Below are 20,961 nucleotides of genomic sequence, written 5' to 3'. Positions count from 1 at the left end.
ATCCTGGCAGCAACCGGAAGGAGTATGTCCAACTTGCAAGACCTGTCTCGATCCTTTCAGTGCAGCACTGAATCCTTGAGGAGGCCACAGACACACACCCGGCTGTTTCCCTGGGCTCCCCGGGAGTTTATTGATCTCGCTGGACAAAAGACAGAACTATGAAAAATCACTCCGACAAGCATGCCTTTTATCTCCAGACAGTGCTGCACCTTTATGATCTGATTAAAAACACGCCTCAACAAATGAAATCGCTTTTGGTTTAGCGGCAGCCCCGGACGTGGCGACTCCCACAGGAAAACCCTCCACGGATTCCACCCCCCCGCACCGAGGTTCTCGGTTTCGAGAACTTGTGTGGCAGGAGTCAGAAAACCGAGGCTGGGACACCTCGAGCCGGAATTCTTCGCCAATTTTTCCTCTGCTGCCCTTTGCAACCATTGTTGCGATGTAGTTCACTGTCTGTAACTTAGTTACAGTCGCTGCTTCCTGATTCTCCTCCTGGGTTCTGCACTTCTGGGGCCCCACCAGCAGCCGCTCCAAGGGTCTCAGCTTCCCTGAGGTCAAGGAAATGGGCTGAGGTTGTGAGAGTGACCAGAGCAGAGAGGGCAAGTGGGGAACGAGCAACCAGCCTGGGTCCTGGCTCGGGGAAGCAGCCAGGAGCTGATGCGAATGGTATTCGTGCAAACCCAGCTGCTCCTGCCCTTCCCGTCCCCACTCCCCATCTCTGGGTGGTGACTTCTATCCCGACCCTGAGTGTTCCCGTTTCCAATGCCACAGATTTCTCCTTGATAGCTGGTGTTAAGGAGACTTCTCGTTCAGGGGCATGGCGCAAGAGAAACAGCCTGTGAACCCTGCCATCCTCCCTGAAGGGAAGTGCGTGTGGATATTGTTGGAATCGCCTGGCCCGCCTGCCCCCTTGGGAAGGAAAGGGAGGCCCAACAATGTCACTCCTCTGTCCCCTGACCCTCCTGAGAGCAACTGCTGCTGTTCTTTGGATCTGGGAGGGGCCAGAGAGATAGACAGCATTAACATTAATGGTCATGGCTTAAGTCCCACATTTGGGTTTGCGGAGCCTTCCCATCAGGGCCTGCAACCCCTCTTACCCCCGCTCCCGGCAGGGGGCTGTCACCAGCCAGCGATCATTGGTTTCTGGCAAAACTAATGGTTTTTGCATCAGAGGCTGTGGCTTAGTCATATTCTCCCCACTCTGATGCTGTCTACTGAATGGGTTGTTTGAGGAGGAGTTTGAGTTCAGGATTATAAACCACTGGCTTCTTTAAAATGTGTTTTCACTGGGGTGCTTTATAAACCTAGTGAATTTTTTTTGAAAGAGAGAGAGAGAGAAACATCAGTGTGTGGTTGCCTCTCGAGTACCCCTAACCAGGCATGTGGCCCGTAACCCAGGCATGAGCTGGGCACTGGGAATTGAACTGGTGACTCTGGTGACTCAGGCTGGCACTCAGTCCACGGTGAAAGTTGATGTGTCTTTTTAAAAATCAGTCTAATAGTGTGAACATTGTTTTAAATGGCCACCGTGCACGCCTGAGGCATGGCGTCCCTGGTGAATGGAAGCTCACTCCCGGCGAGGGCACCCAGCCACAGTGCGGACACACTGCAGGCTTGGCAGCCTTGCAGGGACGGGCAGACCCACCAAAGCATGGAGGGCCAGGCCTCTAGCTTTAGGGAAGAATTGCAATGTGAAATGTGTGCAAACCCAGGGATGCACCCTCAATGTGAACACGTGTGAACACGGCTCACACGCATCCAGGAAGTGCCGAGTTCAAAAAGGATTCTCAGAGCTGTAAGTTGAATGTTTGCAGCTTAACATGACTGTCGCTGCTGAAGGGGAACAGCCCCAGGGGCTGGGCGGGCTCCCTGCTGCGTGGGAGGCCTGGGTGGCCCTCTTGTCCCTGGCACCCCAGTGGCCAGAACTAACTGTGGGGAAAGCACACCTGTTGTGCTTCTGGTCAGCAGGACTCTGTCCAGAAGAGCTCAGGGGAGGACCAGAGGCCGGCAGCCCCCACTCCTCTGCAGCGGTTGCAATGACTTCAGGCAATGACCAGGCAGGGGCTGCTGAGCCACAGTGGGCTGGGGCACCTGTACAAACTGGGGCGCCTCTAAGCATGGAAGTTCAAAGGCTGGCAGGGACAGGGAAAGGCTGGCTTCCTGGAGGGAAAGGGGTGCAGGTGCGCATGCTGGAAGCTATGGGCTGGTGACCCTGGGCCCGCTACTGGAAGTGGGGCTCCACGTGTCGGTTTGGGGGAGTGAGCATATTTGGCTTTCTGCAGCTGGTCCTTGTTTGGAAGTGGGGACAAACATCTTAGGGAAGCTGGCTGTTACGGATCACGTCCTAACCGCCTCAGCCTGGTTGTTCGGGGTTACAGTTTGGCTTCCCGTGCTGGTCACTGGGTGGTGGGCTATTGCCAGGGGGTGGGCGATATCCTGGCCGGCGGCTGCAGGCTGCGGACTGAGCCCTGTGTGTGTGTGTGTGTGTGTGTGTGTGTGTGTGTGTGGTCCGCACCCATGTATGTCCACAGCACAGCCTTCTTCGAGCCACACGTGTGCCTCAGCCCTCTGCCTTTTTGCACATAAAAATCAAGTATTTAGAGTGCATGACCCCTGAGGTATTTGCCAGTTCCCACATTTTATAAAAATAAATAAAATCCTCAACCAAGTCAGCAAAAAACAGAAAATCTGAACAGATTACTAGCAAAGACATTGAATCACTAGTCCAAAAACTCCCAACAAACAAAAACAGCCCATCCCAGACGGCTCCATGGGTGAATTCCATCAAGCAGTTGAGGAAGAATTAATACGCATTCTTCTCAAATTATTCTAAAACCCAAGGAGGAAGGAGTGCATCCAAACTCATTCGGTAAGGCCTGCACCACCTTGATGCCCCAACCAAGAACACACAAAAAAAGAATTACAGGCCGATGTCCCCAAAGAACACAGATGCCAAAATTCTCAACAAAATCTTAGCAAACAGGCCCCGGCCTGGTGGCTCGATTGGTCAGAGCCTTGTCCCGAGATGCCAACACTGTGGGTTCAATCCCCAGTCAGAACACACGCAAGAATCAGCCAGTGAGTGCGTCAGTGGTGGAACAACAAGTCTCTGTCTCGCTCTCTCTCCCAACCTCCTGTCTCTCTCTCTCTAAAAATCAATTTTAAAAATTTTAAAAAATGCAAGGGGACTGAATTCTGCAAGTCTTACCCTGAGATACCAAGAAATACATCACAGCTTCAGCCTCGGCTGCAAAGCATGGAGCTCAGCCTCAAAGGAGACAATTCCGGAAGCTGGAGACTCGAGAGGCGGGTGCCGCTGGGGGCGGGTGCAGAGCAGGTGCAGAGTGGCTGCTCCTCAGGGGTGGCCTTGGGGGGCGACCGGCTTTTCAGCTGCCTACGTGGGTGACTTGGATTGATGTCAAAAGAATACACAATATCCCCCCACCAAAGAAAGGCGACACGGAGCACCCGCAGCCTAAAAGGTCACAGAAGCAGCCGAGAGAGAAGGCGAGCCCCCCAAGTGGGACACCGGGGGTCCTGTGGCGGGAGAGAGTCAGCCGCACAGCCTGGGTCCCCTCCTGGCCCGTGTGCCGCTGCGTGTCCTTTCTCTGGAGCCCAGCACGGTTGCTGCAGGGAGTGACTAAACCCCGCCTGTCACGTGGACCAGCTTTTCTTCCCCACGTGCTCCTGGCCACACCGGGCAGGCTGAGTTTCTGGGAAAGACTCACCCAACACGCTGGGCTTTGGCGACATCCAGATAACAGACAGGATGCAAACCTGATGTGGTTTATGATCTGAGGACACACGCTTTCCCTGGCATGAGCTGGTTAAACACGACCCGGTGCTGCCTCGGGTGCCAGGCCCACAGGGCTCAAACTCCCTCTGCAGCCAAGATCGGAGCTGGGGGGTGGAGTCAGTCACTGGCTGCTCCTGGGAGGCCTGGGGGCAGCTAGTGGGGCCTGGGGGCTCACTGGTTTGGCCAGAGTCTGCTCCCAAGGTCGCAGTCACTGTGATACTAGTGGATCACAGGAGGTGGCAAATGATGACAGCAGCGAAGGGTCCCAAAAGGGACCATTTGTGTCACGTGGCTCTTGGTTCAAGGACAAATGGTGAAATGTTAGAGCCGGAAATGCTTATGAAGCCCACTTTATAATGTTCCCTATTGTATCGTTGGAAAGGCACAGTCCTGCAGACGCTTTCAACTGCTCAGGGCGGTCAGTTTATTAGAGACCCACTTTCTTGAGCATCTACCCTGTACCCAGACCCAGGGAGCCAGGGCAACAGCCCATCCCTGGTGGTGCCTCTCAGAGGCCGAGGTGGACAACTGTTGGGCCCTCACAGCTCAGGGAGGGAGGGGTGCTGCACTGGGGGCATGCATAGAAGCTGGGCTCAAATTCAGATCTGAGGGCAGGTGAGTGCTCCAGGAAGGCTTCCTGGAGGTGGTGATATTTCAGTCAAGTCCGGAAAGACCAGGAACACTTGGGAGAGCAAGGAAGGGACTGGGAAGGGAGGACCAGCCCCTCAGATCGAGGGGACAACCTGCACAAGAGATATGTAAGTCCGAAGAAGCGTGACTCGTTTACCTGAAGTAAGGCACCTAGACCACGTGACAGAGAAAGGCAGGCAGGCATTCCGGTCGCATGGAAGACTGAGAGACATCCTCTGGGAAATGTGGGCGCGGTGGCTCCAAGGCGAGGGAGTCGGAGGATGACCCTCGGTGACCCAGCAATCCAAGGAGGAAGGACGAGGACAGCAGGGTGAAGAGCAGATGTAACACCCACAGTCTCAGTGGCTGGACTGGCAGGGGAGGGTGGGACTGTGTCCCCCAGGCCTCAGTGCTGCGCCCCTCTGCCCCCTCCCACGATCCCTCCCCCTCCCTCTCTGAGCCCTGGAGCTTCATCCAGTAGATGGGTCCCAGGGCCCCAGCCGGTGGCAAGCCACCTGAGGAACAAAAAGCCTCAGGCGCGTTGACCACAGAGAGAGAGAGCTCCAGTCAAACCAGAGATGACATTGAAGCCTCTGTGCATTTCAGCTCTGGGCCCAGAAAAACAGGGAAGCCAGCCGAAGGGAGGCCGTGCTCAAGGTCGGGATCAGACTCGAGGATCCACAGCCCCCACCCTGGTGCTGACTGATCCGTGGGGACCACAGCTCCCCGAGACACCATGGCTGATGGCTCTCCCTGTGTACCCCTGGAGGCCACGGGGGCCGGGTCTCCGAGCCCGAGCTCACCTGTGGCTGGGGGCTTGGGCCGTTCTCTGAGAATAAACCCTCACTTCCTTTGCTGTGCGCTCTAGCTTGTATCTTATCCGGCTTCTCTGTGCACAGCCGATGGAACCCTTAGGTCCGGCGACAACCTCTATGTGTCCTTGAGGGGCACGGAGAGAGCCTGAAGCGGTGACACCAGTCGAAGTGAACAGTGACCCCCAAGCTTGGTCGCAATGCGCTTCTCCACTAAGAGGTGCCAGGCTCAGGTCACCCTGGAAGGACATGGAAGAAGCGTTTCCCCCACTGCGCTGAAATTCACGTGCCTTCTCCGCCCAAACTCTGCCCTTCCGCCGCAGCTGCGTGGGGAGGGTGACGTGGCGGGTGGGGGGGGATGGTGCTCCCAGAGGAGCCCTTGTTCAGCTGCTTTTCCTACTGGGATTTCCATGAGACCCATTTAGGCAAAAGGGATGCTCTGCTGACTTTAAGGCGGGGTCCTGTCACAATGCAAATGGAGTCATTCCTCTATCCGCCTCGTCATGTACTCAGTTGTGGGGTGGGTGGGGACCCACAGGAGAGGGTCTGCACCCAGGGCTCTGCAGCCCGAGCCCCCTGTAACTCACAGGGGCTGTGGCCATCTGACCCAGGAGCAGGAATGTGGGGACAGCAGTAGGGGACCAGGGGGGACGAAGGTGGGAGACCTGGACGGGGGTGGGGGACTCTGACTGGTGTGAGAACCATGGACCAGATGGAAGTTGGAAAGCAGGGAAAGGGTTAGAGATGGAAGGCGGGGGGGGGGGGGGACAGGGAGGCGATGGGCGGGAGGAGGCAGCCGCGCACACCTGGATGGGAGCAGGTGCGGCCCCTGCCAAGGCGGGTGCTGGTCTCCGGGGCAACGAGGTGGTGGCCAGGCCCTGGGCTTCCACTCCCTGCCTGGCGCACTGGACGGACTGGCGAGAGGAAGCAGGCTGGAGGAATGGTGCCCACACTTCTGTACGTGGTCCTGCTGGCGCTGCTGGTGGGCCCGGCGCCCGCCCTCGACCCTGAGGTGTTCTGTGGAGGTGAGTCCGCCGACGAGGTGAGTCCGCCGACGGTGTGCAGGCGGGGGTGGAGGGCGCAGCACGGACCAGTCCCTCCTCACGGGGGACAGCCACTGGGCAGGTAAGCCCACCTCAGGGACCCCAAACATGAGCCCCCTGGGTCCAACTCAGCCCTGCCAGCCCAGGCTGGCCCTGCATTCAGAGCTTGCCGGAGGGACTGAGTGTCCTCTGTGGCCGGGTCTGGAGTCCACAGACCTATTGTCACTGTGAGACTCGCCTTTGGGGCGCTGGCGGTGGGGGCCAGGCTGATGCATCCACCCCTGGGCACTTTGGTGACACCCTGGTGCTCCTAGTGAGTGGGACCTGCGTCCCCAGGCTTTCTGGCTGTGAATTTGCCCTTTGAACCATAGAATCCACAGGTGGGGATAACCCACCTGAACGGCCCCTAAACGGTTTGGGTCGTTTAGAGGACAAAGGGCGGAAAGGATAGCCTTCTGTGTCACTTGGGGGCACAGGTGGAATTCGTGCAACCTGGGTGGTGGGGACAGGCCCGCATAATAAGGGGGCCACTCCATCAGCTCTGTCTGCACAGCTGGCTGTAGCCCCAGTGCCTCTGGGGCCCTGGGTCTCTCGGGTGGAGACAGGCCAGTCCTCATCCAACCCCCCACACCCAGCAGGCAGTCAGAGGCCACTTCTCTGATTCTCCCTCTGGCCTGCCGGGCTCTGGGGTGGGGAGGAAGGCGGGGCTTGGGCTGTGTGGGGCAGGGGGCTGGGGACTGGGTGGAGTGAGGAAGGCGGGGCAGGAGCCCCCCCCCCCCGGGGGGAGACTATGTGAGCCACAGTGGAGAGGGGATGCGGAGCGAGATTCGGGAGAGAGAGCCGGAGGGTGGTGTGGAGGAAGCGTGTGTGTGTGAGATTTTAAATAGGCATGCATTGGGGCGCTCAAATTTCCCACCTGTAGGTGAGTTTGAACAGAGCAGGGGCGGGGCTGGGCACTCCAGGTGAGTGCAGAAGTCAGCCTCTGAGAGGAGGGTGGGGAGCCAGGCCTCTGAGTTTGGAGTGTGGCTGGGAGAGGGTGACCCGAGCAGGGGAACTGGGGTCGGTGTGGTTCAGAGAGAGAAAAATGTCAATTTATTGTGTTGTTCCACTTATTTATGCATTCACTGTTTGATTTTCTTTTGTTTTAAAGACGTTATTTAGTTGTTTTAATGGAGGGAGAAAGAGAGGGAGAGAAATGTCAATGTGTGATTGCCTCTTGAGCACCCCCTACTGGGGACCCAGCTGCAACCCAGGCATGTGCCCTGACTGGGAATTGAACCAGTGACTGATTTGCAGGCCAGCACTCAATCCACTGAGCCACACCAGCCGGGGCTCACTGGTTGATTCTTGCATGCACCTTGACTGGGGATTGAACCCCCAAGTTTGACTCATCAGAACGATGCTCTAACCAACTAAGCTGCCCGGCCAGGGCTCTGTGTTTCTTTCCATTGGAAGAAAACTCGCTTAGGAACACCTGGGAGGGGCCGTCCCCCTCCAGTTGGTTGACTCTGCGTCTCTGTTGTACAAACGGCCTTAAAACAGTGCGTGCATTCGGCTGCTCTGTGTCCTGACAAAAGTCTGCGATTTCAGAGAAGTCAGCCCCCAGGGCGGGGTATAGGACGGTGCTGCCTGCCCGGCCCTCATTTCAGGAGGGACACTGGCCATCAAATACACAGAGGTTTCATTCTGTGCCACTCCCCGCGCCCCCCCCCCTGCCATGGTCTTTTCACTGACAGAGCGGCTGTCTGCAGAGCGCCCCGGCGCCCGTCCTGGAATTCCGGGATGGGTGGTCTTTCCTCAGAGCCTCACTGAACAGCCCCTGCCGGTGAGGCTGTTCCCGGTGGCCCTGTGGGAGCAGCCATGGGGAGCGGTGGCCGGAACCACAGCCGACCTCGCACCCAGCGAGCCTTTCTATGACACTGGCGGACGCCGTGGTGCGGCAACACAGCAGCAGGGGGCACAGGAGTGTGTTGTTAAGTGTCTGGAGCTTCGTTTTCGGCCTCGGTGCCCCAGCCTCTGTAGGTCAGGCCCTGCTGGTGAGAGCTTGGGCAGCCTGAGCCGAAACACCCGGTCACCCAGGATGTCAATATGGGGGACAGTGGTGGCCGTGGCTCTCTCTGGGGCAGTCTGGAGTCGTAGAATCCACGGTTGGCCTGCGCCGGGCTCGCCCCACAGGGAGGGGCTGTCCCTCCTTACACAGGCACCTGCCTTTCTGAGGCTCTGGGGACCAAACCTCCACCCTTCTGCAGACCAGCAGGGCTGAACCCCATGTGCCTTCTGGACTCTCCCTTCCTTCTTCCTGGCCGGGCCCAGGGAGGGACGGAGGCAGCGGAAGCAGATGGCAAATCGCCATCTCTAGCGGCCTCTCTGTGGGTAAAGGCCCCTCCTCAAGGCGTGGAAGAGCTGCCCCCCCTGCTCGGAACCGCGGAGGGGACCTGAGCTGGGTCCTTGAGAGCTCTGTCGCTTACACACAGCAGCCCTAAGGCCCCTCTGCCACCCAGCTCCTCAGGGCGGCCCGTCCAGCCCTTCGTGACCTGGCGTCTCTTCGGGATGCGGTCACTTAAAAAATTAGTTGCCTGGTTGTCCAAGGTGTCGTCCCTGCTGAAGGGAAGTCCCCAGGCCACAGGACTTGCGTCTCACAGCCGCGACCTCCAGGTCTGGCCCCGTGGGGATGGACTGAGCACAGAGCAGAGACAGGAGTGTTTTGGGTTCCTCGGTGGGAAGGGCTCTCCCTGGGAACAAGCCACAGGCTCTGGAGGGACCCCCAGAGCAGGTACAAATAGGCTCTCACCCCAGTGGGACTGGCTGGTACTTCCCAGGCCCCACTTTCTCCTTCTCAGAGTCCACAGCCGCCTGAGGACCGTACCCCTCCTCTCCCAATCTGGCCACCAGCCCTTCCTGGCCACCCTTCCTCACAGACAGACCCTCTTAGAAAGCTGGCAAAGGTGTGGCTTCCGGGCCCGGTTTGGGCACTCCCGGTGAGTGTGCCGGCTGGGCAGTGGGCCTGCCCGTGGAGATCGGCACCCCAGGGACGCCCGCCCCTGCTGTCCCCAGCCCTCTCCTCCGTCTGACTCCTTTGGAGGGCGGGTGAGAGGGGCGACTCCCACTGGCTGCACTCAGAAAGCCCTGCTCCATTCCCTGTGCCGGCCGCAGGTCCGAGCGCCGTGGCCTCTTCCCTCCGCGCCCAGCTGCAGACAGTGCAGTGCGGGTCCCCTCTCCAGCCTGCTTGCTTGGCCACTGTGCCTGGGCCCGCCCCCTGGCTGGCGGCTCTGTCCCCACCATTGTCCACCTGCAGGTCAGCCCCGCCGTCAGTGTGAGGATGACTCAGGCTATCGATTTAATGACAACTATCGCGGCTAGGAACTGACCAAACGTGTTCATTACTCTGAAAACACCATAACAAACTCATCCGAGGTCAGGCTGAGGTGCGGACCTGCTGAGCTCTGGTCATGGTCTCTGAAGGAGGGTGGCTTGCAGGGGACCGTCCGGGACAGGGCTGCCCATGCTGCATCTTCCCTGCTCCCTAAAGAGACCAGAGACTCCCTCCCGTCCTTGAAATTCATGCTGTGGCTGCTGTGACAAAGGGGCTCCCACAGCTTCCTTCCCGAGGGCCAGCCACACTCGCCCCCTCCCCCAGCCAGCAGCCGTTCGGCTGGCCCGGGAGCCCTGGCCTCTTGTGTGGCTGTCTGCTCAGTGTTTTCCACCTGCCTCTGTCCTTCCCGCCCGGCCATCCCCTGGATGGCCACAGAGGCAGAGGAAGCCACTCTGTGGGTTGTTCCCGGAGGGGACCGGCCCCCGGCTCACAGGGCCCTCAGGCAGACAGTCTGTCTGTCTGGGCCCACCTCCCCTCTGGGTGCTGGGGGGCGCCCCGGCCTGACCCCACCAACTCACCGAGGTGCCGGGCTGACCGCCACTGGGCCTCACAGAGTCGTGACATCTGCCTCACTGGCCAGTCCTGGTCCGGCCCAGCCTGGGGGGCTTTGGTTTTCACCTGGCCAGGTGGGCAACCGGCCACTTCGTTCACCCGTTGACAGGACTGACTGTATCACTTGCGAGGCCCAGGGTGAAATGAAAATGTGTGGTCCCTGGTCACGATGAGTAAGAATTTCAAGACGGTGACAGCAGAGGGCTAATGGCACTGGCCCCACCGTGAGACCCCACCGGCAGAGGGCAGAGGGCTCCGGAGGGTCCTGGCTGGCACTCAGGTGTGTGGACATGGGCGTGGCAGCCACACTCTGCCCACTGGTCAGGACGAGTCGCGTGTCTGGGAAACCACAGGCTACACTACACCATCGGCACTCGGGACCAGCGCATCCCGGCCCACGCACAGTCCCGGTGCCGGGTGACCTGCACCATCGCTGTGGGCTCCGGCGCAGACCACCCTCCTTCACGGAAAGGACACGGAATCACGTGGAGTCTTCCTGCACGCCCACCCTCCCTGCATGGTTACATGGGCTGCTGGTTCTAGAACAGCCAAACAACAGAGAAATCAAACCAGCATCTACCATCTACCTCCAGCCTCTAAGCTCCAAATTCCCTTCTTTAAAACTTTGTTTTTACGGATTTTAGAGAGAGGGGAAGGAGACAGAGAGAGAAACACTGACCTGCTGTTCCACTCAAGGATGCATTCATTGGCTGATTCTCCTATGTGCCCTGAGCAGGGGTCGAACCCGCTACCTTGGTGTATCGGGACGACGCTCTAACTGGCTGAGCTACCCGGCCAGGGCTACGTTCTGCATTCTTAGTTGCCTTGGACCTACATTTCAAAAGACAGTGTTTTCAACTGGGAGCAGTGAATGGGTGTGAGACTTGGGGGCAGGGGTGAGGAGACCCTGTGGGCCCTCCTGGCTCTCACTCCCACCCCACTGTCCTCACTGGTCCTCACTGGTGGTTCTCCAGCCCCCACAGAGAACTCTCCACCTGGTGACCTCCACAACTGCTCAGCAAACTGGGGCAGTTTTGAACAGAAGGCAGTCAGCCAGGAGGAAATCCTGCAGGTGCCCTGGGGCTAAGACAAAGGACATGGACACAGGACAGAGGCCTGTTCTAAGACTGGTCGCTCCGGCTTTTTGGAAAAGTGCTGAATCGTGGTGGACCACGAGTGCACCTGCGCAGAAGATGCTACACAACCTCTGCTTCATGAAATAGCATTACAATAAATCAGCCTTGTGAGCTCCCCTACCCCAGTGGCCAGTCAAAGACCATCAGGGGAGACCTCATGCGCGGTACATTAAAAGTGATGGAACTGCTCGCGCAGGTGTAGTAAAACCCGCCAAAGCTAGCGGGGAAACACCTGCCCTGCAAGAACAGCATCCCTCCGGCACTAAGGGTCCCTCTCTGCTCAGGGTCCGAGGCTCCCGCGCTCTGCAGAGCCTACGATCGCTTAATCAATCTGTGGTCTCCCTCTTTGCTGTAGACTCTCTGTGTTCAGTTCCATTCATTGCTCGAGGTCTCTAAGAACCCGGTGACCCGCGCCCACCTGTGAGAGTCTGAGCTGACGGGGAGACCCTCCGAGAGCCTTGGCGAAGCCGGTGAGGGCGGCCGCCAGGGGACCCTTCTTCTGTTGTTAGTGCCCGACACCCTCCCCTGTGCACGTGTCCACACTTCTCTCAGAGCAGACGGCCCCGGCTGAGTCTAGTTATTACCTCCCTGGGTGATGGAAGGCCATTATTATCTCCAGCACCGAGGGGTGGCTGAGAGAGGCCAGAGAGAAACAAAACAGTCCTGGAAAACAAATGTCCCCACCGGCAACCCCAAGGCTGCTCCTCCTTCTTAAAAGGCAGGGAAGGGTCCGAGTTAGCAGGGGTTGTCTGTTTTGCAGGAGAAAAAATTATTTATAAGCTTTTTCTCGTCTGCTGTCCATCTCCCCTCCTCACCTCCGATCCAGAGCATCTTCGGGTCGCTCAGATGAGCTCTTCTCCTCCCAGCGACTCTGATTTCTAGACCTGGGAGATGTAATTTGGGTTAAAACTCGATGGGGTGTCGCTGGCACGGATGGGTTGCCGTGGTGATGGGTTGGGGGGGGCACGGTCTGAGGGATTTGGGTACTTGCAGAGCCTCTGGGCTGGGCTTTGTCTGAGCACCAGTCGGTGGGCCTCCTCTCTCCAGCTCCCCCCTCCCCCACCTGCCGCCTCCCTGAATCCCTGCCCAGTGTTGAGATCAGCGGAGTGGGGCATTTCCTGGGGGCGTCGCAGGCACACCCTTGCTAACAGAACCCTGACTCTGCCCCACGGTGGGGCAGCCTGGGGCCTCCTAGGACAGGTTGTGCCCTTCCTGGACTGGGAGGGGGAGCCTCACAGCCCCCAGCGGAATGAAGGCATTTCCTTCTGGCCCTTGACAATGGGGGGGCGTCTGCCGGGGGCACCTGAGACACTGTCCTCTCTGACTAGGAGTGGACAGGGGCGGAAATGCTCACCTGTGAGTCCAGATGCAGAAATCTGAACTTTTGCAGCTGAGAACCAGGGACAAGACCTTGCAGCTGTGCAGGGGGAGCCCGGAGCTTGCCGAGAAGGGGCGCCGGATGAATGTGCCGAGATGTGGCCGTACGCTGTTCCCCTTGTCGCAAAACTGGGATCCCCCAAACCTCACATGGCAAAGGCCCACCCTTTGGTACCTCAGAATGTAATTGTATTTGGGAGTAAGGTGTTTAAACAGATAATTAAGTTAAAACGAGGTCCGGGGAGAAGGAAGAGGTGTGCACCCCAGGCAGACAGGCCTCTCATGAATCCAACACTGCCAGCACCTTGACCTTGGATTTTCAGCCTCCAGACTTGTGAGAAAATCAAACCCTGCTGTTCAAGCTGACCGATCCACAGGAATTTGTTATGGTCGCCCCAAGAAGCCCACACGGGCTTAGGGAGCAAAGTGACATTGTCCCTGACTCGAACAGCTTCAACGATAAGGAGAAAATTTGTAAGATGGCACATGAGAGGCAGCAAGCGCAGCAACCAGGGTGGCCTCGGGCGCTGGGCACTGTTACCAGGGACCCGGGTTTCTCCATCCTCCTGCTCCTCCCTGCCAGCTTCCTGGTAGAGCCTTGGGCTGGCTCCTCATGGTGCCAGAGTGGCTGCCACAGCTCCAGCTGCCTCCCGCAGGCGGCCCTGTGCAGAGGCAGGAAGGAGGCGCTGAAATGTCCCCACATGCCTGTGCCGGGTAAGGGAGGGAAGCCCTCCTGTCTCGTCTCCTTGGCCAGAAGATGTAAACCTCATCACGTCTCACCTTACTCAAAACGCTGCAGCCGTTCTGCGTGGCTGAGACAGAAGCCAGACTTCCTCAGCTCTCCCCTCCCCCCGTGGAGCTCTGCCCGCCGCCCCTGCCGCCCCTCAGCTGCATCACACTCTCTGTTCTTGTTGCCCCTCCAGTGCACACTGCCCTCCCCCACTGAGGTGTTCTAGCGTGGCCATTTCCTCTCCCGAGGACCTCGTCCCCTCCCGTCCACCAGGCAGACGCATCCTCACCCTTACGGTCTTTGCCGTCACTTTTTCAGGGGTCCTCCTTCTTCCCCGACGAGGTCTCCCCCACTCGGAGTGTTCCACACCGCCTGCTTAACTCCGGGCTCGGCGGGAGGCAGCCCTCCCAAGAACCGACCTGCGTCCCTCTACCCCTGCGATCCCCTGAGAGGCCGCGGTGGTTCGCTGGCTCTCCTTCCTCTCCTCGGCACCCGCGGCATCCTGACCGGCACCCGCAGTCAGGGCTTAAACATTTCTGGGGTAACTGAACACCCAAAACACGATTGTGCCCCAGGTGAGCGTGGAAAGGCGGCTGTGCTTCGAGCTCGGGTAATTTGGGAGGCGAGCTGTCCATCTTTGAAACATTTGAAACAACGATGGAAGAGGAAATGGTGATACAGCTCCTTGATGGCATATTATGTATCGACTTTTGTAATCGTCACGATAATACAGCAGGGTGCGAATAGACTTACGAGACTGAGTAAGAAAATGAAGGACGGTACAGGGTTTTGCAGCCATGCCTCTGTCCGGCTCGCTCTCTCCCCTGGGGGCGCTCCCTGAGGCCCACACTGTGTGCCTTTCCGTAACTTCCCTGGGCACCCCCACCCCCCACCCCCGACACTGGGCTCTCAGTTTGCTCCTGTCATTGTCTCAGCTGGACTGGGACCCCGGGGTGGGGGCTGTCTCACTCGTTGCCCCATCTCTGTTACCGCGCATGGAGCTGGCACCGGGTGAGGTGAGTACAGGAGTGTCCTGCGTGTGACTGAACAGCTCAAACCACAGAAATCCATTCCCTCAAGGTTCTCGGGGCCCCAGATCCCACCCCAGGTGCGGGCAGAGCGAGGCTCCTACTGAAACCTCCGGGACCTTGCCCACCTCTTCCAGCTTCCGGTGGAGGCCAGGTGCCGGGCTTGCTTGCGGACACGCCGCTCCGGGCTCTGCCTCGCTGTCCCACGGCGCTCTCCCCGTGTGTCTGCACATCTCCTCCCACAGTGGGTGTCTGTCCCCGGGGCTCTTCTCTTCTCATAAGGACCCCAGTCACAGTGATTAGGGTTCTCATGTCAATGTGACCATCTGCAAAGACCCTCTGTCCAGATAAGGTCACATTTCCAGGTACCAGGGGTGAGGACAAGGACTTGACCTTTCTTGGGGACACAGTTCTGCCCCGAGCATAAGGAAGGTGGGGAGGGAGGGAAGACGGGACACGACTGGGGATGTGAAGCTGAGAGTCACTCCCTGACCCCAAGCTACTCCCTGTGTCCACCTGGCTGGCATGGCAGCACTCACGCCTTGTCACCGGGTCCTGACGGGGACCCAAGAAGGCTGCACATGGCCAGGCATGTGGCCCCAGACACCTGATCGAGACCCTCCGGGCCAAGAGCTGGCTCTCTGTCTGGGCCGCTCCCTGGGTGAGTCCAGGGGCCACCGGTGTGAGTGGCCAGAGGACAGACCAGGGCGTACAGTCACTCACATCCCTGAGCTCGCTGACCGGTGGGTGGCTGCCACCTCCCTAGAGGGTCTGGGTGGGGACTTCTACCGCTGTGACTTCCTGCACCTGCTCACCACCTCCACTCAGACACTGGGCTGTCACCAGCCTCTCCAGCAGGGGCGCAGCAGAGGGTGGGGTGTGTATGTGTATGAATGACCATCCCGTGCTGGGCTCCGGCCACCTGTGTGATGGTACTAGGGTGGGGCTCGGGCCACCTAGTACACATGGCCAGCCCCTCAGAGACCTTCTGTGACAGCCGCTGCCACCTCCTCCCCATTTCCAAGTCTCCCTAAGAGGGAGGAGGGACACAGGACACCAAGAGAGAGACTCAGAGAGAAAGAGGGGGACAGAGAGACAAGTATGGGGAGACAGACAGGCCAGCTGGGGGGAGGGCCGGCCCTCTGGCAGGCAGCCTGACCCACCCCACTCCCACCCCTCGAGGCTCCACTGCTCCGCCCACTCTAATAAACTCGAAACTCCAGTGACTGGAGCGAAGGATTCAGATTAACATTTAAATTGACGCCGGACGAGAAACCTGGAGGCCCGGGTCGCTGACGTGACTCCGTTAACTTGTTCTGTGACCTGGGGCGGGAATTTAAAATGATCTTTCCTCATCAGACCGCCTCCCCGCCGCCCTCCCCCGACCCATGGGAGGTCGGGGGTGAGGGCAGACCGACCCCCAGGGCTTCACCCTTCCCAGCCTGTCCACCCAGCATGGGGTGGGGTCAGCCTTTTACCTGAGACGTCCGGCAGGACCGGAGAGCGTGGCCTTTCTCCAGCCAGGGGACTGGGGCTCTGGGCAGCTGGTGCCGGAGCAAAGCAAAGAAAGAACCTCCGCTTCACCTCCAGCGGAGCTTGGGGACATTGATGACTGCCATCCACTCAGTCACTACAGGGGAGCCTCGTCACGGAGCCCCTGAACCTGGGGGCTGAGTTGGTGGAGCTCCGGGCGCCCCCAAGCCTGCCGGCTCCACCCAGAGAGCACACAGTGCCCCTAACTCACGGGTTCTGAGATGCGGGTCTACGGACAAAGCTGACAGATGCTTGGGGTCCCGGTCCCGGGGCAGCCACCAGTCACATTGGGGATTCTGAGAGTCAGGGCTCTCTCAGAGGGTGGGAAAGGGGCCCACTGAGGGGCTGCATGCGGGCCTCACGCTGCACACTGACCTTTCCTTCTCTGCTTCCAAGGGACCAGTCCCCACTGTCCTCCCTTTACACAGCAGGAGTCGAGGGCGTTGGGACCGTCCACGAAAGCCCGCCCCTTCCTCCCCCGCCCCTGCCTGGCCCGGACAGCAGCCTGTGCTCACGGCTGTCCGCCAGGGCCCAAAACAGCCCTCGGCTGGGAACGGTCACCCTCGCTGTCCCCCCAGGAGGCCTCCTCACCCAGCCAGGTGCCCCAGGCGAATACTCTCCCCGCGAGCCTGGCCCCCACTGGTGGGCTTCGCATGGCTGGTTGGGGCCCCCACTGAGAGGGGTGACGTGGGACCGTCTGTCCTGACTCTGGCCCTGGGGGCAGAGGGTCCCACGGGTCTGGGTGGGCAGCGAGTGCCGTGCTGAGCGGTCTCACGGGGGCTGGGGGACCCCCCTCCAGGGGGGCATCCTTCATTCACCTGCCCTCACTCACTACACCCTGGTCCTGATGGCCTGAGCCCAACTCTGGGCTGCCACCGCGAGGCCACACAACTTCTGTTCAGGAAGGTTCCAGAACACCCAGAACACATGGCTCCACTGCAGTCTGTGGCTGTGGCTGGCTGTGAGGAGCTGGAGAGAAAGTGTGTTCTCCGAGTGTGTAGGTACAAGTTCCAGTACCGGGGGTGAGGGGGACGGGGGGCGGGGCAGCGTACAGCTCTGCTGCCGCACACAGCGCGGTGTGGGTGGCCCAGGGTGTCTTTGGTGCCTCTGGCCGTGGGCAGTCAAACCTTCGATTGGAGAGAGACAGGCTGCTTTCTGGGGGCCCGGGAGCCCGGCAGGACTGGGTGCCCTCCCGAGACTCAGTGTTCCATCGTATGGGATCACAGTGCCCAGCTACAGCCCCCCCAGACTGAGGGTCACCTGGCCAGGAAGGGACAGAGTCAGGTGAGCTGCCGGGCCCTTGATCCAGGTGATGAAGTGGTGGCTCGGGCCACTGACCTCTGTGGACACACGCATGGGCGTGAGTGGTACCTCGGGGAGAAACCCGGGGTGAGTAGTGTGTGGCTGGCAGGAGGGGGTTGGGGGGGGCGTGGGCAGTGCAACTCTCGCCGTGGTTTTCATTGGCCTCTGTGGGCAAGTGCGGCCGGGGCCACCGGCACGTTTGGGCATGTAATTAGGAAGCAGCATTAACGTTGGGGGCGGGTCAGCAGGTCCATCTGAATCCAGACGCTGGGCATCTCAGGGTTACGCGGTTCTCACAAAGGGGCTCGAAATGCAGTGCTGGGTGGGCGTGGGTGGAGTCAGAACACACGCAGGCCTCAGTTCCATGCCCACAGCCCCTCGTCCACGGCCCCTGCCCACGGTCAGGGCAAAGACTATGAGTCCCAAATCAGCTTCCCTTAGAGCCAACAGCTTTGCTTCTCTCCGTGTGGGCGAGGATTCTCCGCTGGGCCGCGGGGCCCGGGGAGAAGGGGCAGAGCCGCCTGCCTGCCCACCAGAGCTGCATTCTGGAGGTCCCTGCCCTTTCAAATCCCGCAACACTGTATCTCTGAGAGCAGAGCTGCCTCCGGTGTGATTAATGCGACCTGGTGACCTGGCGTGGGTCTCTGAGAGACAGAGCCCGGCACCCTTTGTTCTTTAAAAAAGCAGATTTTTAATGAAAAAGCAAAACGTACACGGTTTACAGAAACACAAAGGGGCCCTGATCGGTGTGACTCGGTGGGTTGGGCGTCGTCCCACAAAGCGAAAGGCCGCCGGTTGGATTCCCAGTCAGGGCACATGCCTGCGTTGCGGGCCAGGTCCCCAGCTGGGGCGCGTGCGAGGGGCAACCGACCCATGCTTCTCTTACGCATCCGTGTTTCCCTCCCTCTCTTCCTCTCTCTCTAAAAATAAATAAATAAAATCTTAGGAACAAAGCAAAGGGTATGAGGGGCGCGGAAGGACTCGCCCCCTGTCTGGGTGTCTCGGGAAACCGTGCACAGCTGCTGGCACAGAGGCGGCCGGGGGGACAAGAGTCCGTTGGGTCCCCGGGGGTCCCCAGTCCCTTGGCCGTGGCCCGGAGGTAATGGGTGCCTTGTGTCCTTGTGCAGCCTGCAGGGCCCTGATGGACGAGGTGGAGCATGACGTCACCAAGGCTCGGCAGACGAAGACCAAGGTGGGCTCCTCCCAGACGCACCCCGACGGGACGCGGGAGAGGACAAAGGTAGCAGGCAGGAAATTCCGTGCCGGTCTAATTGCGGATATAGGCAATTACCAACCATCTATCCAAACAGCGGTTGGTCTTAATCTTCTAGCCTTCCCCTGTTCAGGGTGTCGGCTCTAAATTGCTTCGGGGCCCTGGGGGACTGAAAGTAATCTTTAAGCTTGAAATTGAAGTCTCTCTCCCAGCACCTAAATTTTGTGTCTCGTCAAGTCGCAAGACATTTGGGCACCGTTGCTCATCAGGATAAAAATAGCCCTTCCATGGCTGCTGGGCGAGGCCAGCAGGGTGCCCGCAGTGGCCGCAGGGGCTGCGTAGAGATGCTCCAAGGCTGGACTGCCCCCTCGGCCTCCTCCCAAGACCTGGAGAGATTCATCATGAGGTCAGGAGTGAAGATGCCCCTTCAGGACTGACTCGGGCACTGGTCCCAGGGGACAGGAGGATGCTCGTCCTCCATGGGGACAATTCAGAGAGAGCCCTCGTTCCCTGAGGCTTGGGGGAGGGGTCTGAGAAGTGAGGTGGGGCAGGACGGGGCCACCGTGAATTCCGGTTCCTGTCTCATCCCCCCCCCACGAAGCACTAGGGGGGTAAGTACTCAGAGCAGGTAAGCCAGCATCGACGTCATCTGAAGTGACACGTCATGGGGGAGGTGCCTCAAGGTGTCACCTGTCTCGCTTAGAGCAGAAATTGGCTTTGGATTTCTTGTTTCGTCCCAGCTGAGCCATCTACTTTCTCTCCTCTTTCTGGAATCACGTGCCCTGCGAAGGGGACAGGAGTGAGGCTTGGCCACCCCTTGCGAGAGGTGAAGCGTGATGTTTGAACTCATCTGCGTTGGGAGGACGTGAGGGATGGTCCTTTCCAGGTCAGACGAGGGTGGGGAACACAGGGGTCTCTCCTGAGCTCCCTGCCCCCTGAAGTTATACACAAGGACAGGCCTTTGAAATCGCTTTCACCAGCTCCATAGCAGACCTCATTTCCCACCTCCAGGGGTCCCTCGGTCTGTGTGGCCATGGCAACCAGCAGGAAGGAGCAGCCCTGGTCCCTGATGCAAGTCTAGGGGATCCCTAGGCCAGGCAGGGACAGGAGTGCATGGTAGAGAGGGGCCGGGGTGCGGATGGCAGGATGGGGCAGGGGCGGGACGAGGGTCCTCGAGGAAGGCCCGGAGTGGGGGGGTCCGGTGGTCCCTTCTTGAGGACCAGCTGTAGGACAGGGAGCCTTTAATGATCACCATGTCCTGGTGGCAAGAGGCCTAGTGAACTTGATGCCTGTTTTCAGATGAGAACGTGCAGAGCCGGTGAAGTGGGCGGCCACAAGGGGGTGGGGCGGCTGCAGGCCTGGGCCTCTGTCCTCCGTGTGGCTCTGGGGTCCAGCTGGAGCCCCCTTCTCCTGCCTCCGGCCAAGTCCCAGCAGAGCGACTCAATGGCTCCTGTTCTTCCCAGAACCCACGATCTTCCCCCAGGAAACTGCTGGAGCAGCTGGCTCTTGCCCACTCAGGACGCTCTCCCCTGCTCTCCCTCAGACCCCCCATGGCTCTGTGCTCTGGAGTGGGCAGGCTGCTCCGCAAACTCGGGACGCAGGGGGCTGGCCGTGTGAGTCAGGGCCGTCGTGCCGCCTTGGCTGCAGGCGCCGGGGCGCTGGCCCGTGGGGCTGATCTAGAGGCAGTTCTCTCCTGTTGCCTCACCCACCAGCTCTCGTGGGCTCCGCTCAGTGGTAGTCGGACAAAGAAACCCTGATCTGGGGGGCTGCCCGGCCGGCAGAGGCCTGCGTGCCAGGGACACTGCTGGCCGGAGGGGACAATGCACATGCCCCTGCCCATTTCTGCTGCTCCTTCCCCTTTTCCTCCCGTTCCCCCCGGGACGGAAGGAAGCCCTCCTCCACACACGTGTCCAGGCAAGCCTCTTCCTCCCTGTCTGTCTGGTGCAGGGGCAGGTCTGGGGGGGCAGGTGGACAGGAGGGACCTGTGGCCTGGCCTTGCTCGGTGAGGAGATCCGAGAGGGCTGCTGTCGTGTGTCTGTTCTGCCCCAGAGGACACGCGGGGAGGAAGTGGCTGCCGCCCCAGCTGGCGGTGTCTGGGTACACAGGCCTGTGAGGACACAGGTACAGTGGGGACAGACACCCGAGGGGCCCACGGGCCCTCCAACTGCTGCCCACCTCCTGCCCTTCCCCTCGCCTCTCTCTCCCTCTTGAACTCACTCTCCTCTGCACACCCCACCACCAGCCAGCAGCGCTGTGGCCCGTCGAGAAGTCACTGGCCCAGTCCCGTCCATGCCCTTCCTCATTCACCCGGGCAGGAAGCCCGGGGGGGCCCCGCTGGCACTCAGACACCCCTACTCCCCCAGGGCCAGCAGAGCAGCAAGCCCGGATGGCAGGACTGCTGAGTTCGTCTGCACCCGAGGCCGGAGTCCCACC

General features: G+C 59.8%; 1 protein-coding gene across 1 annotated transcript in view; it reads left to right on the top strand.

The window, feature by feature from the left end:
* The first annotated feature begins 18,456 nt into the window (after positions 1-18,456).
* CNPY1 (canopy FGF signaling regulator 1) overlaps positions 18,457-20,961 on the top strand; it is a 28,913-nt gene continuing 26,408 nt past the window's right edge. The window contains exon 1 of the mRNA XM_037131930.2: positions 18,457-18,555. Coding sequence (XP_036987825.2) covers positions 18,457-18,555 — 99 coding nt within the window. The remainder of the gene's footprint in view (positions 18,556-20,961) is intronic.

The sequence above is a fragment of the Artibeus jamaicensis genome, unplaced genomic scaffold (genome assembly GCF_021234435.1).
Source record: "Artibeus jamaicensis isolate MK-2021 breed Jamaican fruit bat unplaced genomic scaffold, CSHL_Jam_final contig_718, whole genome shotgun sequence".
Taxonomy (NCBI): domain Eukaryota; kingdom Metazoa; phylum Chordata; class Mammalia; order Chiroptera; family Phyllostomidae; genus Artibeus; species Artibeus jamaicensis.
Note: the sequence above shows the minus strand (reverse complement) of the source record. Positions and strands in the feature narration are given on the sequence as shown.